Source organism: Typopeltis vanoorti, chromosome 7 (assembly GCF_054136105.1).
Source record: "Typopeltis vanoorti isolate ZY-2024b chromosome 7, IOZ_Tvanoo_1.0, whole genome shotgun sequence".
Classification (NCBI taxonomy): domain Eukaryota; kingdom Metazoa; phylum Arthropoda; class Arachnida; order Uropygi; family Thelyphonidae; genus Typopeltis; species Typopeltis vanoorti.
In genome coordinates, this window is record NC_143555.1 from 152,494,090 (window position 1) to 152,513,919 (window position 19,830).

The following is a 19,830-nucleotide window of genomic DNA, read 5'->3' on the forward strand; positions in this document are numbered from 1 at the left end:
CAAGGATACATATTTAAGTTTCATAGATCTGGGAAAGGCATATAACCAAGTGCCAAGAGAAAAGCTGTTCAAACACTACTGTTATATGGTGTAAATAGGACATTATATCAGGCAATACTTAGTTTATATTTAAGTGTAGTCAGCAGTTAGAATTGAAGGAGGTACAGAAGATGGTTTGAGTTAAATAAGGGTGTATATTACTGTTATTTATCATCTATGTGGATGTAATTATGAAGGAAAGTGGTATTAAACCAGGTATCTAAATTGGAGATGTTAATCTCTGCTCTTTAGTTTATGTAGATTGTTTATACTTTTGAAAAGCAATACCAAAAAGCAATTGTGATTCCTATCTTTAAAAAAAATAATAGAGATGACCCTAAAAACTATAGATAAGTATACTAAATTTCTGTTATAAAATATATAGCAGAATATTAAATAGCAAACTAATGAAATATTCCGAAAACTTTATTTTAGAAGTACAGAATGGATTTAGAAAAGAACGATCATGTATAAATCCAGGCTTTTGCCTAAAATTAATAATAGAGAAAAGAAGAGAATACAATTTAGAAACACATATTGCATTTATTGACTTTGAAAAAGCATTTGACAAAGTTAAAAGAAGCATTTTATTTAACATATTAAAAGAAAGACAAATACCAAATAATATCCTAAAAGTTATTAGTATATCCTTTCTTTTAGGCTTACACAGTGATCCGAATGCAATTTTGAAAATTATGGAGACAACTACCGTGTTTGAATAAAAACTTTAGTTTAATATAACTAAAATCTACATTCAACATTTCGACCTTTATGTCAAGGTCATCTTCTGGAGCATACAACTATACACAGGAAACAAGCTAAACTACAATCAAACTGGTTTGTTAAAGACACTGACCAACTGCTACAACAATTGTTGGTCTGACCTCTGGTGAGAAATAAAATAAAATAAATAAATAAATAAAATAAAAAAAAAAAAAATAAAAAAAAAATTATACATCAACGCTAGAGTCCTATTATTAGTGTTGTCTACTATATACATATATTAACATCATTCCAGCTAGTTGGTATGGAATGGTTTCTAATACTAGCTAAGGATTGGCTAGAGTCCTGACTTATGCTGCTGGATCTTTCATATTAGGTAGGCTGAATGTGTGCCATCCAGATCCTTGGAATTATCATGCCATCTTTGTTGTTGATATTTGGGTGGTTTATCAGGATTTTGCAGGATTCCTTAAATTTCCTTTCGTACCAGGTTTTTGTGCAGTGTAAGGAGCAGGTGCTTTTCCAGTTAATTTGATGCAAGATGTTGAGTGCGTGGTCTGAGAGCTCTGCTTCACCATAATGGTTATATTTAATGTGTCTAATGTGTTCTTTCTTGCGTATAGGGATTGTCCATCCTGTTTCACCAATGTACGGTAAGTTACAGGTGCAGCGGATGCAATAGACTCCAGGATGTGCTAATGGGAGGAGAGGATCCTTAGAGGAGTTGAATATGGTTTTAAGTTTAGTGGATGGTTTAAAGGTGGCATTGAGGTTATAAGGTTGTAGGATTCTGTTGATTTTTTCTGATAACCCTTTAATGTATGGGATGGCTATGGTTTTACTGTAATCTAGGTTCGTTTTTGTTGTAGTTTTATAGAGTATTTTATTAACAGTATTTTTGTTATAGCCATTATTTATGAATGTGTCACTAATGATTTTTAGTTCTTGTTTCAGGGCTTGCTGGTTAGATCAAATAGTTGTGGCTCTGTTTTTAAGGGTGTTAATGACTCCATATTTTTGTGCTGGGTGGTGGTATGAATTAGCATGTATGTATTGGCCAGTGTGTGTCGGTTTGCGGTAGACCGTGAAGGATAGACTGCCTGAAGGAAGACGTGCGACTAGTGTGTCTAGGAACGGGAGCAAATTTTGGTTTTCGATTTGATGGTAAATTGTATGCGTTCGTGCTGTTTGTTCAGGTGGCTGAGGAATGTGTTTGTCGCCCATGCGGCCAGATCGCGATTATAAGTATATATGAAAATAATCAAATACAAATAAGATTAAATCATGAGCTATCATATACGAGAGAGATAAACCAAGGGGTCCGACAAGGATGCCCCCTCTCAACAACTCTTTAATATTTACCTAAATAACAATCAAATGGAATAAAAATTTCCATCAAGGTATTAAACTTTCTCCTACTGTGAACATAAACACTCTCCTTTTTTGCCAAGGCCAAATAATAATTACAAATTCTGAAGATAACTTACAGAAAGCTATTTTAGATCTAAATGAGATAGCCAAAGATTATGGTATGATAATATCAACAGAAAAATCAAAAACTATGGCCTTTAAAGGACAAGATCCAGTAAGAATTAAAATATTAATAGATAACAAGATCTTAGAACAAGTGAAATCATTTAACTACATAGGATGTATGATTGCATGTGAAAAAGATATAAACGTAAAAATTGCAAAATATTTAAAAATAACAGGTGTAATTAACTCTATATTTAAATCAAACCTAGTTCAAAAACAAACCATACTAAAAGTATACAATACATTAGCCCTAGACAACAAAACAAAAAAAGGCAAACGAAGATTAATAACAGCAGAAATGAAGTTTATGAGAAAAACTGCAAAGTATACTCTATTTGATCATAAAAGGAAGAAATTATGAAAGAATTAAACCAAGCATCAGTAATAGGAAAAATTAATGAAATATAAACATAAATGGATGGAACACATTCAGAAAATGGAAAGATTAAGATTACCAAAACAAGCCTTAAAGTACAAGCCATTAGGAAAAAGAAAACCAGGACGTCCTCTTGATTGGAACAGGCCGTGCTAGGCCTAAATCCTTGATATGCATGATGATGTTTATACTTCTAAATTAATCCAGTTCAAATCTACAGGATTCCTTTTCTAAATTGAATGTGTTTTTTCATGAAAATAAGCAAAAACATTGAAAACATCAACTGCATTTTGAATTGAGACCTTGTAGAACATGTAAAACATTTCAGCTATTTAGGCACAATTTTAGTGACAATGGCAAACTAAATATGGAAATACACAACAGAGTTAGCAAATCTTTTATAGTAGGAAGTCAAGTGAATAAATCTATATAAAATATATGAGAAATGAGTCAAAATACTAAACTAGCTCTATAGAAGCTGGTTTTCAAATCAATTTTAACTTATGAATCTAAGAGATTGGATACAAATAAAACTTGATCAGAGATTGGAGATGCAGATATGAGAGTTTGAGGAAGATTTGGGGAGTGAAAGATGGTATCAATGGCAAAATCATATTAACAATGGGGACATTAGGATTCCACTTGACATTGTTACCATTCAGGAATGTCTTAGCAGAGCTACTCAGTCATTGAAACAGAAGAACAAAAACTAGTGTTCATTGATAGGATGACAGGAAAAAGACCCATCAAGAGACTAAAATTTAGGTGGATTGATATAATAAAAATTGCCATAGGAGATAGAAATATAAGGTCTGGTAACATTAAGTCTTAATAGATAAGATTGGTTTGGAGAAAAATTGTCAATAGGAAGTTTGTAATGATATAACTTTTTTATATAGTATTATAATATCCTCTAGGTGTGCTTAAGGGTCAAATCTGTATAACTGAGAGGAGACCTCCACATAGCCTTTAACAGAATACGGAGAACCGACCAGGGCTTCTGACCCAATGTCCAATCCTCACCTTCTCGTGATGCACCTACCTCGATACTGAACGAACGAGGAAGGGCTGGCAATTTGGGACTTAGCTGACCAAATTGTATTCTTATTGGCATAAACCAAAATACAAAATGATGGTACAACATGACAAAATTTCATGCTGGCTGGGGCATCGTCCGGTTAAACAAGGACCTGTTGTTTTCGCCAGGGAATCAGGGTGAACAGCAAAAAGTCAGCTACTGGAACAAATCTGAAAACGCACCCCAACTCAACATCACCAGAGTCTATCAACATAAGAAGCCTGAATGGCAAAGAAATGGAGCTAGCTGAGGAATTAGATAAGTACCAGATCGACATAATAGGGATGACTGAAACAAAAAAGACCAAAACTGGTGAGATCTTTCTGAGCAATAAATACAAAATGTTATATTCAGGCAATGACAATCAAGGAAAAGATGGAGTAGCCATAGTATTCAACACAAAATATGAAGCTAATCTTCTTGAATGGCAGTCAGTCTCAAGTAGAGTAATGTGGGCAAATATGAGAATGAGGAACTGGACAGTGAGACTTATTTGTTGCCTATGGTCCCACAGAAGGTTCTACTAAGGTAGAAGTGGAGGAATTTTTAGTCTTTAGAGAAAGCAGCTGACACAATGAAAAAGGAAAAGTTGGTCTTGTTGGGGATCTAAATACCAGAGTAGGAAATGATTGTGAGACATACAAAAATATTTTGGGAAAATTTGGAGAAAAGAGCAAAGCTAATAATAATAGGAAATACCTGTTGGATTTCTGCTGAGGACATGGACTGGTTATTACGAACACCATGTTCCAACATAAAAATGTGCACAAATTCACATGGAGAGAAGAGGCAAGGAATAAGAAAAGTCTCATTGATTATGTTATTCGTTAGTGGTGTTTTCTCCCTGGTTAAAGACATCAGAGTGTACAGAGGATTTGAAATTGGAAGTGATCACTATTTAGTCTTGATCAGGATAAAATTGAATTTCATATTGAAAAGAATGACATGTAAGAAAGTTTTAAAGAGAATAAAAGTTGAGCATCTCTCAGATGTGAACTGTAGACTAAAATGCACAAAGATTATTGAAGAAAAAATGAAAGAGTGTGAGAACAGGAATCAAACCTTGGAGATTCAGTGGTGAGCCTTGAAGAAAGCCCTGATTGATTCAGCCAGAGAGACATATGGTGAGATTGTCTGCAAGGATAGAAAAATCAGAACTCCATGATGGACACAGGAAGTTAAAGAGGTGGTGAAGGAAAAGAAGAATGCACATCAAAAGTTCCTGGCAAATAAATCAGCTGGTGCTCTTAGAGAATACATAGACAATGTGAGAAAGCTAAACAGTGTGTAAAACTAGCTAAACAAAAGTCATAGGAGGACTTTGGCAAGAATATAGAAAATAAATATCAAGAAGGTGGCAAAATATTGTGGAGGTTGTTGAAGAAACTTAGACATGGAGGAAACAGTGGTGTAAAAGGAGTTAGGGATGATAAAAGTGATATGAAAATGGAGAAAAAGATATCCTTGAAGTATGGAGTAATTTCTTTGAAAAATTGCTAAATGAAACAAGTAGTGATGGCACAGTGGTCAAAAAACACTCAACAGGCATACATTTAGGAATACATATCCATACTTGAAGTAAGAGAAGCCATCAAAGGCTTGAAATGTGGAAAGGCAGCAGGAGTAGATGATATTCGACCAGAAATGCTGAAGTATGGTGGTATAAAAGTCTTACAGTGGCTGCACTGCATAGTTCAGAAAGCCTGGACAGAGGGGCAAATTCTCGATGATTGGAGTAGTGCTCTAATAGTACCCAGATATAAAATGGGAAAAAAAACTGAATGTGAGAATTACAGAGGTATTTCCCTACTGAGTGTTAATGATAAGATTTATGCTAGTATACTTGAGAAACGGTTGAGAAGAATGGTGGAAGAAAAGCTTGAAGAACAAGCTGTATTTAGGCCAAATAGAGGCCATCAGGATCAGATGTTTACTATACTACAAATAGTGGAGAAATCATGGGAATATAACAAAGATATATATTTAAGTTTTGTCGATCTGGAAAAGGCATATGACATGGTGCCAAGAGAAGAGCTATTCAATATGCCACAGTTATATGATGTCAATGGGGCATTATATCAAGCAGTACTTAGTCTGTATTTGAGTTGTAAGTCAGCAGTTAGAATTGAAGGAAGTACAGGAAGATGGTTAATGTTAAATCTGGAGTGAAACAAGGATGTACATTATCTATATAGATCACATTATGAAGGAAAGTGGTATGAAACATATTAAAATTGGAGATGTTAATGTCAGCTCTTTGCTTTATGCGGACGATGCTATACTTCTGAATAAATCTGCTACAAGTCTGCAAGCTTCTCTGACAAAATTGAATAACTGTTGTAATAGATATGGTATGAAGGTTAGCAATAAAAAGACAAAGACAATGAAAATAGGCAGAATTTTTGAAAATGTCAACTGCATTGTGAATGGAGAACCTGTGGAACAAGTAAAACATTTCAGCTTATTAGGCACAATTTTCAGTGAAGATGGTAAATTAAATGTGGAAATAGACCACAGAATCAACAAAGCTTGGTATGGTAGGAAGTCAATTGAATAAATTCATATGGAATAAGAGAGAAATTAGTCAGAACACTAAATTAGCTGTATACAAGACAGTGTTCAATCCAATTTTAACTTATGGATCTGAGAGCTGGGTCAGAAGTAAAACACTTGACCAAAGACTAGAGACTGCAGATATGAGAGTCCTGAGAAAGATTAGAGGTATGAACAGATGGCATCAATGGCAATATCATATTAAAAACAAGAATATTAGGAAAGAACTTGACATTGTCAGCATCCATGAATGCATTAGCAAAGCTAATCTCAGGTGGTATGGTCACTTAAACAGAATGAGCGAGGAAAGATTAGCAAAACAAGTGTTCTCTGGTAGCTTGGCAGCAAAATGACCCAGAAGAAGACCAAGATATAGGTGGATTGATACGGTACAATGTGCCTTAGATGATAGAAATATAAGATCTGATAATGTTGGAGTCTTGACAAGTAACAGACTGAATTGGCGGAAAATTGTAGATAGAAGTTAGTAATGATGTAAATTTTTCATGTAGTACTATCATATCCTGTACACCCCTTGAGGGTACATGTTAGGAATTTAATGATGATGATATCCTCTATACTCCCTGAGGATTCATGTCAGGAATTTGATGATAATGGAATGCAACCAGTAGTACATAGCAATATTTGTAGAAAAAGCCATAAAATAGATGATGTTTGAACAGAAATACTCAAATACACAGTTCAGAATGATGAATTGCAGATGTTGGAGTAATGCTTCATAGTACCTATCTATAAAAAGAAAAATGAACTATGAGAATTACAGAGAATGTTTCCTATTAATTGTTATGGATAATACATACAGAAGCATACTTGAATAAGAAGCTAAGAAATTGTAGAAGAGAAACTTGGAGGAAACTGTATTCAGGCCAAATAGGTATTCCAGAAGTGTATTTTTAACTTAAGAAAAATAGTTGAAATCATGGAAATATAACAAAGAACTGTATTTAACTTTTTCAGATTTGACAGTGACAAATAGTTAGTGTATTTACTGACTGAAGGAAAGTAGCATTGAACATATCAAAATTGTTTATGTTAATTTCAAGCTCTTTGCTTTATTCATATGTTATGCATTAAATGAGTCTATTAAAGGTTCTGCAGGATTCCTTAGTTAACTCAAATAACTCTGTAACGAAAAAAAGTTGAAAAAGATTGCTAAGCAGCTATCACACGTGAACTATAGACTCAAATATATTATTCTGGAGGAGGTGTTTGAAAATAAGAGCTACATCTTAGGCATGGTGGCAGGATATTAATAAAACATCATCTCAGCTAGAGAAGCATGTAGTTTTCTGCAAGAATAATATAAGAATTTCATGGTGAATTCAAAAAGATTGAGGCAACCAAGAAAAGAGAAAATCATATGAAAAGCTCTTTTCTAAGCAAACTACAATGTGCTTCTTAGAAGAAAATGTAAGATAAGTGTAAAAGTAGCTATACTGAAGTCATGAAGATTTTGAGAAGAATAAAAAAGTATTAAATATCCCAAAAAAAAAAAAAAAAAAAGTGACAATTTGCAGGCTATTGGAGAAAGCTTAGAAATGAATAAGAGTACCACAAAAAAAAAATTGGAGAGATGTTGCAGATTGCACATTGCATTGTTGTTATGATAAGTAGCACATTGACAGTGAAGATAAGGAGACAGGTATACCAATATATAAAGCATTGGTCAGACCACACTCAGACTGTGGTCTGATATAGTACATTAGTACTGTGAGTGGGCTAAGGATTTTTTTTTCTATTAATATTCATTTTCTATATTTTTTGTCATTTTAATTTCATTTTTTAGTCTGAAAACTCTGCTCTGGAGAACAAAAATGGCAGTTTTTCAAGCAACTTCAGGCCTCCGGTGAGTGGGGAGGTAGTCACACTGGGCAATGAAATTCTTCTACCACTTAAAGACAAGCGTAAACATCCATGCCCACAAGAGTATTCAAACTGTGCAGCATTATTATCATTATAATGATAACTGTGCAGCATTATTATCATTATAATGATAACTGTGCAACATTGTTGGAGAGTAGATTATACTAGTTACTCGGCCAACCACTTTACCTAGTTTTCATCATAATGAAATATTTGAAAAGTCCGTAGACAAGTGACCAAGGCAATATCAGAACTCATAGACACAAGTGAGATTTTGTAACTTATGTGTGGTGGAGGTAAAACTCAGGGTCATTTCCTGGAAGCTGGCTAGGGGTGTCAGGAAGCATGTGAGATCCAAGTTCTTGTGTGTATGAGTGCAACAGATGTCATTAGGTGATTAGATATTAGTCTTCGGTAAATGTTCGAGAAGAAATATGATAGGTATTTAAGTTTAGTATGCATGTTGTGGGCTATCAATATTTTACTTTTGAGATTCATTAATTAGACCTGAAAGTAGTATCATATTTTATTGGAGAATGTTTATATATATATATAAATCCACTAAATGCTATTTATTCAAGAGGGAGTAGTGATGGCTGTTTAGCCCTAACTTTTTTGAAGATGGGTGGGCAGCTGGTCTCTACCCTTAGCCATCATAGCTAACCCAGTGTTATCAATGATTATCAAAGGCATTCAGAGAGGCACTAATAAAGCACCAGGCATTGATACTATCCCTACTGAACTGTGGTCATATGGAGGTAGCATATCAATAGAATATTTAACAACCCTATTCAATAAAATACTACAAACAGGAGAGATCCCAGATGACTGGAGAACTGGAAAGATCATCCCAATATACAAGAAAGGAGACAAAAGAGACTGCAGAAATTACAGTCTAATCAATTTACTCCCTCACACCTATAAAATATTCATAAGAATTATACAAAATAGATTAAAAAACACCTATGAAGAAATGATAGGCATAGAACAAGCTGGTTTCCGAGGAAACTATTCAACAATAGACCAAATTTTCACATTGCACCAACTAGCAGAGCTCAGCTGGGAAGACCATGAAGAACTATGTTGTTATTTTGTGGACTTTAAACAAGCTTTTGATAACATCAACAGAGAAATCGTTCTTAAAATTCTACTAGAAAAAGCAATAGACAAATATATAATGCAGTTTCTGATAAAATATTACTCTAAGACAAATGCAATAATTAAAAAGGACACACTCACAACAGAACCCATAGAGATCCAAAAAGGAGTAATGCAAGGATGCCCATTATCCCCATGCCTATTCAACATATATCTAGAAAAAGTTGTAAAGAAGGCAATAGATGAGCCTGGAATCAATGTCAAAGGTTTAAACATAAATAATATCAAATATGCTGATGATCTCATCCTTCTTGCAAGAACCCCAAATGAACTACAAAAGTTGATAAGCTAAATGAAACCTGTAAAACATATGACATGACAATAAATATACAAAAGACAAAAGTGATGAAAATAGGGAGGAACTGTTAAGTTCTGAATGAGAACATTTATAAGACAGTATTATCTCATTCAGAATTTAACAAGATTTCCCATTCCTAAAGCCAATTTTGTTATTCAGAATTAATGTGAATTATTCCTTACTGTTGTGTGTCACAAAATTGTAAAATAAGTGTAAATATTTCTAGTTATAAATTGTGCTATTCTTGCAAATTCTTGGTAATATATATACACACACCATGTCAACTATACAAGGAGACCTTGGAACTTAATCCTGTTATTGCCTAGGGCGAGATACGAAGCTTGTAAGTTAGTCATACATGCAACAATCTAAATTTTCACCTGAGTCCTATTTTGCGCTGATAACCAAATGATGCTTATGGAGACGTCCACCAGCACAAAATTTTGGCGCCAGAGGTTAGGGAGACATGCGCTGTTGAAGAAGAAAGGAACCGATGGGAAATTAGAGCGCGAGATACAAAACAGAATTGCAGAGCTGACATTGCTCTCTTATCTCTTTTCTCTTGTTCTGTGATTTGGGGCTTGTGCCCCAGATCATCGAGGATTCCGTAGTCGCGGAAGCTTTGGAAGTATCGAGCATTATGGTCGTCAATTTTGCCAGATATATCCGTTCCAGAGCCAGTCAGATGAGATGCGGCAATACAGGGCCATGCTGTACTACAATGACTAGAAAACTGAGTAATCCTTCCGATATGCTGTAAAAGACAAGCCTTCTTATAGATGCAGACAGAGCCGACTGAAATGTTTCCAGGTAGAAGTCCTAGGAAGAAAGATAGGTGCCATCCAAAGCACGTGACGTTGAGAAAAGTATGTCTATTGTTCCGGTAAGATTTCCAATTCTGAATTGACAAAAAAACATTACAGGCAGAGTTAATTACAATACTATCAACAAGATTTACTCAAAATAACCACCATTAGCATCGATCACAGCTTCAATTCTGCTTCGGAACCTCGAACAAGCTGATGCTACAGTCTCCCTGGGAATGGCCGCAAAAACTGTTTTAATTTTATCCATTAACTGGGCTTTTGTATTACTGGAAGTGCGATTGGTGTCTTTTTCAACTGCGCCCCATACAAAATAATCCATGGGGTTAAGGTCTGGGGAGTTTGGAGGCCAAACATTTGGACTGGTGAAGTCTTAGAAATTTTCAGACAACAATTTTTGACTTTTCCCAGAGGTGTGGCAAGGGGCCGAATCCTGCTGCCATACATACGGCCTACCATTGGCTACCCTTGTTATCCAGGGCTTGACCACAGTTAGCAACTCCACGAACAAAGCCCGAATTCCAATGCCAGGGTTCTTCAACACCTGTTCCTGCAGATTTGCGAGGAATTCTGCTGTACGAACGCAATCAGATCGTCTGCTAGGGATCTTTCTTCTTGCTACATCCTCGTAGTCACCATTGCAAGTCTCTAGTTCATGCCTGATTGTTTTTACTGTATTCAGGGAGCATTGGGCAGCAGTCGTAATATCCTTATTTTGATGGCGGGCATGAATCATCATGATACAAGTTATTCTCTTCCATGATTCAGGTGGGTTCCAGCTATCCATCCTTTCTGACATCTTGTATATGAATGAAGAAGGGTCCAAACTTTTAAATGAAGAGAAGTGTGTGTTAATACATGTAACTTACGGAAAAATATAATTAATTATAAATATGTCAAATTTATCCCGAACACCCTGTATAAGAATATAACAATAGTTCCTGGAGAACATATGTATAAGAATTAAGAATTGTTCCTCAGTAGACATAAAAGATATTAATAATAGTTCAAGAGAACGTGTGTAGTATTGAATTTTGTTCATAGAGGACATGTAAGAATATAACAATAGTTCCAAGAGAACGCGTGTAGTAGAGTTAACATATTCCTCAGTACGCGTAAAAGATATTGATAATAGTTCACAGAGAACGTGTGTAGTATTGAGTTTGTTCATAGTGGGCATGTAAGAATATAACAATAGTTCCAAGAGAACGTGTGTAGTAGATTTAACAATGGTTCCTCAGTAGACGTAAAAGATATTAATGATAGTTCACAGAGAACGTCTGTATAAGAATTTAAGAGTTAATGTTAGTGCCTGAGGAATATGTTCTGATTTAGATGATTTATGTAGAGTTGTGTGTCAAGATTGAGGAACCTTAGGAACTCTAAATGTTAGATTGTATAATGTGCTGCGTATTGAATTGATAGTTAAGTGAGGCAGCAGCTAATTAATGTAGGGTTCCGATTTTTATGGCCAATGATTATTCATTAATAGAAAATTCGTGAGCAGAGTATGATCTTATGTTTTTTTTAGATACTTAAAATTGTGTTTGATAATTTAAGTGTAGCTATGTATCCATTGAAATCAACTGAGAAATCTTAATTCATGTTTTATTCAAGTTTGCAATTTCTTTGTCTTAGTATAATAAATGTCCTTGTTTGATTGCAATTACGTGCTTGCCTGTTTTGTTCTCATTTCACCACTTGCTAAAATAGAATCTGAGCAGGAAACCGAAAATTTATATAGAAGTATTGAATAGAGGACCACGATTGCTGTATGTTTAAAAGTTGAGATAAATTATTAATTTAGAAAACCTATATTAGGTAAAAAGTGACATTATACTTACTGATTGTTATCTCCCTGATGTTATGCATGCAATCATCTAGATGGAGTGGTGCAGCGTGAACAAATAAATTTCTCTGCATTGAAAAGGAATTTTTCAATGCAGAGTGCAAATTAGAGAAGTTAACCCTTTTCACAGATTACTTCCTTACCATACTTGTATAAGTATAATGTCAATTTGATTCGAGAGTAGGCCTAAAGACGATTGAAGACTGCGTGTTTAAGATATATATGAGAGATAAAGTAATAAGTAAAGAGGATACCTTGATATGTGTTAATTAAGAGTCGTTATGGAAGTATCACAAAATAAAGTATGATTAAAAAAGTTAAAATAAGAAGTAACGACATGTATAACAGAACGGAACTACCATCTCAGCCACCCTAAGTGGAGAACAAGTAGACAACTTCATATACCTTGGATCAAAACTAACAGAAACAATTGATGAACTCAAAACAATCAAACACAGAATAGCAATAGGATGGACCACCATGGGAAAATTACAGAAAATCTGGAAAACAAACAAGATATCTAAGCAAGCCAAAATCAAATTATATGAAGCAATAATTATACCAATAGTCATCTATGGAGCAGAAGTGTGGACAGTTAAGAAAAGAGAGGAAAAAAACTGCTGGCATTTGAAATGAAATGCTTAAGAAAAATAAATAGAACAAGTTGGATAGAAAAGAAAACAAACATCACAGTCAGACAAGAACTATTGTATAAAAAGACAATAATAGAAAAAATTAGAAAACAACTGAGATGGTTTGGCCACACTGTACACATGGCAGACAGACTTCCTAACGTCCTAATCAATACTTTTCCAACTGAAAAAAAAGAAGACCCGGAAGACCAAGAATTACCTGGCTGAAATTAATAAAGAACATCTCGAACATATAAGGAACTTTTTCGAACAGCAAGGAATAGAGAAGACTGGAAGATCCTGCTCAAGAGAAGACTCAACCCGTCTTAGACGGAAGAGAAGAAGAAGATTCAGAGAGGAGAGAATGATAGACAACTGCCATCATCTCCATGTCTAATGCTATACTATAAACTGAATATAATGAATTCTGTTGTCACTTTTCTTGTTGTAAGATTTAAAATAAGTTTGTAAGAGGGGAAAACCATGTTTGTCTATACCAAAGACAATCAGTTGGTAATTAGAATTGAACTTATAGCAGACTTCTGTCAGTCTAGCCTTATAGAAGCTAACACCATTTCCACTGCCATGCAGGCACTGTTAATTTATGAAGTTTTTTCTTTAGTACAGTTTCAAAAAAAAAATTAACAGCATTATATGTTACCTCAATGTCTTTATAAACAGCGGTTATTTTATCTTTTTCAGGAAAGAAGCCTCGACCTCCAAAATTTGAGCTTCCTACAGAAACCAACTGTACAGAAACAATGTATGTATTTTTCACATATTTGCAACATGTCTAAACACATTACTTATTTTTTTTTTTCCCTCATGAGTTTGAGTCACTGCAGGTGATTTCTTTTTTTCCTGGGGGGGGGTGCAGGCAAGGAGGTACTTTTCATTTTAAGATATCTTGGAGCTCAATCATATTTCCCTTTTATCTATCATATTATTGTACATACATGCTAGAAACCGCAAGGGATATACTAGATATGTAGATGATTGATAGCAGAGGTTCAGTGTAGTAGTGGTGGAGATGGAGAGGTACAATAGGTGTCCTCCTGCGATGAGTCTTCGAACTCCTTGGAGGTGTCATGAATAATAATAATAATAATATCGCGATAGTCAATCATGATTGTTAGAAAACTAGTTATGAAACATTTTTGAATTGATTTGTCTTTTCTCTGATTTGATCAGTTCTATAATTTCGCACTTTAGGAGGTTCGCCTGCCTAACCTAATGTGTGCCTAAGCACATCAATCCATTTGTCTCATTCTGGATCCTTTTCTTACTATTCTTAACACTCGGATTGCTATATCCCATTCAGTTTAAGCACGATACTGTAAGCATCTGCCTTACAGTGTCAAATTCTTTTCTAATATCTTAACATCACTGGCAGAACTATATTAAAAACTCTGTTCATGCTGCTTTTTATCCTCATAACTTCCATGTCTGTAATCTCTAATTGCTCTATTAGCTATTTTATTTCTGATTCATCTCTCAGATCCATAAGTTAAAATTAGCTTGCTGTTATCTTGTATACTGCTAACTTCATGTTTTGCTAATTTCTTTCTTTCTTCTTCCATATAAATTTATATACATGGCTTCCAACAATACCATCTGTTTCTTATTTCCATATTTAATTTGTCATTTTTTTCTCTCTAAACATTGCCTAAATAGTTGAAATGTGCAGTATGTTCAATGTTTTTGTTTTCCCTTGATGCTATTTGTTTCTTGCCTATTTTCATATTAAGCTTTTTAATTATTCAGTGTGGCTCAAGACTCGTAACTATGTGACAGCTGGCTGAATTTCAGCCAGCCAGCTGCAATTATTGCTGCCATCTGTTCCTACATGTCTCAATTTTTGTTTCAGTGATATTTATGGATTTTTTTAAGGACATCAAATACTTAATTTCAATAAAATCTGTCTAGCAGAGTCACATAATTTGTTTATGGATGGTCAGATAAAATGATCTAAAGATCTAATTAGATATTTAGATTATTTTAAGTATTTCCCTTTTCCCCCTCCAAAGCACATTGTTTGGTGCTTAATTTACTTCTGCTCATCTACTTAAAGATTTAAGTATTGGTGGCTGGCAATAGTGGCATATTTTAAGCTTTGAATAACTATTGAACATAATCTTCTCTTGAGAGCAGTGATAAATTTGGAGGGGGGGGGGGAATCGTACAATTATGAAAAAACACTAACAAATGGCAGGAACCATGCATAAAGCACAAAACAGCAACACAAAAAAAAAAAAAAAAATGCACAAATGCAAACAGTAATGAGAGAGAAGAAAGAAGAGAACTAGAAGAGTAGATTTAAAAATAAATCAATAAATAATATTAAATTAAAAAATAAACTGAAAATTTCATTCACTCAACTTTGAACTTCATAATTTCAGAAGAGCAGGGATGGGCATAGCTGGTGTTAAAAATCATCTTCCTAATTGGATAGAACTAAAGATGGACATTACATCTCTTTTCAGTGAAGAAATTCAGTTTTTCACATAAATTTCAATCATTTTTTACTGTCCCCTTAAGTTAGCCTATGTACTGGCTGTTTGCCACTTGTCCCCTTTCTCTTTGCAATTGACTGACCAATTATAAATTGTTGTACCATCATCTTATATTGTGGTTTAACTCAATAAGAATACAATTTGGTCACTAAATCCCAAATTGCCAGCCCATCCTTGTTCATTCAGTATCCAGGTAGATACCTAACAGAGTGCACCACTAGAAGGTGAGGATAGGACATTAGGTCAGAAGCCCTGGTCGGTTCTCCACATTCCTTTAAAGGCTATGTGGAGGTCTCCTCTCAGTTATACAGCTTTGACTCTTAAGCACAGATTTGGAGAAAAATTGTAGATAGGAAGTTAGTAATGATGTAAACTTTTCATGTAGTACTATCATATCCTGTACACCCCTTGAGAGTACATGTCAGGAATTTGCTGATCATAAAGTGAACTCACTGCTGAAGTTTTCAGGTTAATTTTGAGGAGAGTAAAAACTACTATGTATTCATTAGCTTTTTAGAAGTAGCATGCAGTATAAAAGTGTGGTAATCAAAATTCTGCATGATAATGCATCCTGGTTTACCTTGACTTATCCTCCCCACTGTCTCATTTTGCTATTGCTAACAAAATTTTGTTTTCAACATTTGGTCCAAAAGAATCATTGCTACTTTACAGTAGCTTTGGTTCTTTTGGAGTTTGGCTGATTCTTTTCCATATTTTATTATAGTGCATTATTACTTATAGTGGTGCTTGCTGTAGGCACATATGCTGTAGTAAGTTTTGTTTAAGCTGGTATTTATCTGAAATCCAACGTATAATTAAAATGTACTGATATCCCTTTTTGGCATATGACAAATACACAAAAGTGAATGAGGTATATTTGTCATCATCATCAAATTCCTGCCATGTACCCTCAAGGGGTGTACAGGATATGACAGTACTACATGAAAAAATTACATCATTACTAACTTCCTATCTACAATTTTCCTCCAAATCAGTCTGTTACTTGTCAAGACTCCAACATTATCAGATCTTATATTTCTATCGTCTAAGACACTTTGTACCGTATCAATCCACCTATATCTTGGTCTTCCTCTGGGTCGTTTTCCTGCCAACCTGGCAGAGAACACTTGTTTTGCTAATCTTTCCTCTCCCATTCTATTTAAGTGACCATACCACCTGAGATTAGCTTTGCTAATGCATTCCTGGATGCTGACAATGTCAAGTTCTTTCCTAATATCCTCATTTTTAATATGATATTGCCATTGATGCCATCTGTTCACGCCTCTAATCTTTCTCAGGACTCTCATATCTGCGGTCTCTAGTCTTTGGTCAAGTGTTTTACTTCTGAACCAGCTCTCAGATCCATAAGTTAAAACTGGTTTGAACACTGTCTTGTATACAGCTAATTTAGTGTTCTGACTAATTTCTCTCTTATTCCATATGAATTTATTCAATTGACTTCCCACCATACCAGCTTTGCTGATTCTGTTGTCTATTTCTATATTTAATTTACCATCTTCAGTAAAAATCGTGCCTAAATAGCTGAAATGTTTTACTTGTTCCACAGGTTCTCCATTCACAACACAGTTGACATTTTCAATGATTCTGCCTATTTTCATTGTCTTTGTCTTTTTATTGCTGACCTTCATACCATATCTATTACAACAGCTATTCAATTTAGTCAGAGAATCTTGCAGACTTGTAGCGGATTTATTTAGAAGTATAACATCATCCGCATAAAGCAAAGAGCTAACATTAACATCTCCAATTTTGATATCAGGTTTAATACCACTTTCCTTCATAATGTGATCCATATAGATAATGAATAACAGAGGGGATAATGTACATCCTTGTCTCACACCAGATTTAACATTAAACCATCTTCCTGTACTTCCTTCAATTCTAACTGCTGACTTACAACTCAAATAAAGACTAAGTATTGCTTGATATAATGCCCCATTGACACCATATAACTGCAGCGTATTGAATGGCTTCTCTCTTGGCACCTTGTCATATGCCTTTTCCAAATCGACGAAACTTAAATGCAGATCTTTGTTATATTCCCATGCTTTCTCGACTATTTGTCGTAAAGTGAAGATCTGATCCTGACAGCCTCTATTTGGGCTGAATCCAGCTTGTTCTTCACCAAGCTTTTCTTCCACAATTCTTCTCAACCGTTTCTCAAGTATACTTGCATAGATCTTGCCAGGAACACTCAGTAAGGAAATACCTCTGTAATTCTCACATTCAGTTTTATTTCCCTTTTTATATATGGGTACTATGAGAGCTCTACTCCAATCATCGGGAATTTGTCCCTCTATCCAGGCTTTCTGAACTATGCAGTGCAGCCACTGTAAGACTTTTATACCACCATACTTCAGCATTTCTGTTCGAATATCATCTACTCAGTAATACACCACAGCAAGTTCAAATATGAAAGACTATTCATGGAATCAGCCTCAGCCCTTAGGAACATGCCAAACCTCAACAAATTTGGATGCATGAGACTGCCCCAAATTTGGGAAACATTTATCAGAAGAACTTCAGCCCAAAGGCCAAGAACTACCAATATAGCCTGCCAGTGGGCACCATCAGGACTTTAGGAAAACGTTAGCTTCCTAGCTTCGGTTCTCATTTGCTGTTATGTAGTACTTGTGTGCACTTGTCTTTGTATTAAGTCCCCAAGAAGATGGCAACGTGACGTTTGCCGAAATATCGGAAAGTATATATTAAAGTCTATTTAATTTATATTTTTAGTGTACGCTGTCAATTCCTTAATTATTAGTTATCATTATCAATATTAATAATATATTTATTCACTGAGGCAATGTTGCTTTCCAAGCCAACAAGAAAAGGGAAAATTGTTGGTGAGGGGTGAAAATTTCAAGAAAAATGGGAATTGAATTACTTCTGCACTGAAACAGAGGACAAAATTGTGTGCGCATTATTTGTAACGAAACAATTAGTGTAGCCAAAGAATATAATATAAAAAGGCACTACGATAAAATTCACAAACTACAATATTTACACTTTGAGGGTAAACTGAGAGAAGAAAATTTAAAAAGTATGAAGAATTCACTTCAAAGTCAACAAGTATTTTCAAAAATTATAAAAGATAATGAATCAGCAGTAAGAGCCAGTTATGAAATCGGCTATTTATTGGTGAAACATTCCAAACCTTTTAGTGATGGTTCCTTGGTTAAGGAGTGTATGATAAAAGCAGCTGAAAACGTATGTCCCAAAAATGTGCAAGTATTTCGCGATATTTCTTTGTCCAGAAATACTGACTCCCCCCCCCAAAAAAAAATTATATAATATATATATATATATAGAAGTATTTTATTTCAACACAAACACAAAAAATTTCAAACTAACAGGAGGCTTTGTAAATTTTTGTGATGGTTATTAATGACAGTTATACTTTTTTTTAAAATGTATAAATATATAAATATTTGATTTATTCAAATAAAATTTAATTTCGGTTAAATTTGTATTAAATGCTATCTAATGTAAATATTAATATAATAAAAATATTCTTTATATTATTAGTATTTTTGAGTTGTCATAATTATTATACTATTATTTTATGTCTTATGGGGTACTTAACAGTCAAAGCTGTATAATTGAGAGGAGACCTCCACATAGCATTTAAAGGAATGCGGAGAACCGACCAGGGCTTCTGACCTAGTGTCCAATCCTGACCTTCTCGTGGTGCACTCTGTTGGGTATCTACCTGGATACTGAACGAACAAGGATGGGCTGGAAATTTGGGATTTAGCCGACCAAATTGTATTCCTATTGGTTAAACCAAAATAAAAAATGATGGTACAATATGACAAAATTTCATGCCAGCTGGGGTGTCAGCTGGTTAAACAAGGCCCCCGTTGTTTTTTTCCCAGGGAACCAGGGCAAACAGCGAAAAGTCAGCTAGTGGAACAAATCTGAAAACACACCCCAACTCAACATCACCAGAATTAAAGATCGGTACTATCAACATAAGAAGCCTGAATGGCAAAAAAATGGAGCTAGCGGAGGAATTAGATAAGTACCAGATCGACATAATATTGATGACTGAAACAAAAAAGACAAAAACTGGTGAGATCTTTCTGAGCAATAAATACAAAATGTTATATTCAGGAAATTATAATCAAGGAAAAGGAGTAGCCATAGTATTCAACACAAAATACGAGGCTCATCTTCTTGAATGGCAGGCAGTGTCAAGTAGAGTGATTTGGGCAAATATCAGAATGGGGAACTGGACAATGAGACTTATTTGTGCCTATGGTCCCACAGAAGGTTCTACTAAGGTAGAAGTGGAGGAATTTTTTGAGGCTCTAGAGAAAGCTACTGACACAATGAAAAAGGAA

At 34.7% G+C, this 19,830-nt stretch overlaps 1 protein-coding gene across 2 annotated transcripts in view; it reads left to right on the forward strand.

The window, feature by feature from the left end:
* Positions 1–19,830, forward strand: part of lic (dual specificity mitogen-activated protein kinase kinase lic) — a 125,023-nt gene that overhangs the window by 45,735 nt on the left and 59,458 nt on the right. For both annotated transcript variants that reach the window (XM_090395534.1, XM_090395535.1), the window contains exon 3: positions 13,653–13,713. In XM_090395534.1, the coding sequence (XP_090251660.1) occupies positions 13,653–13,713 (61 nt within the window). The remainder of the gene's footprint in view (positions 1–13,652; positions 13,714–19,830) is intronic.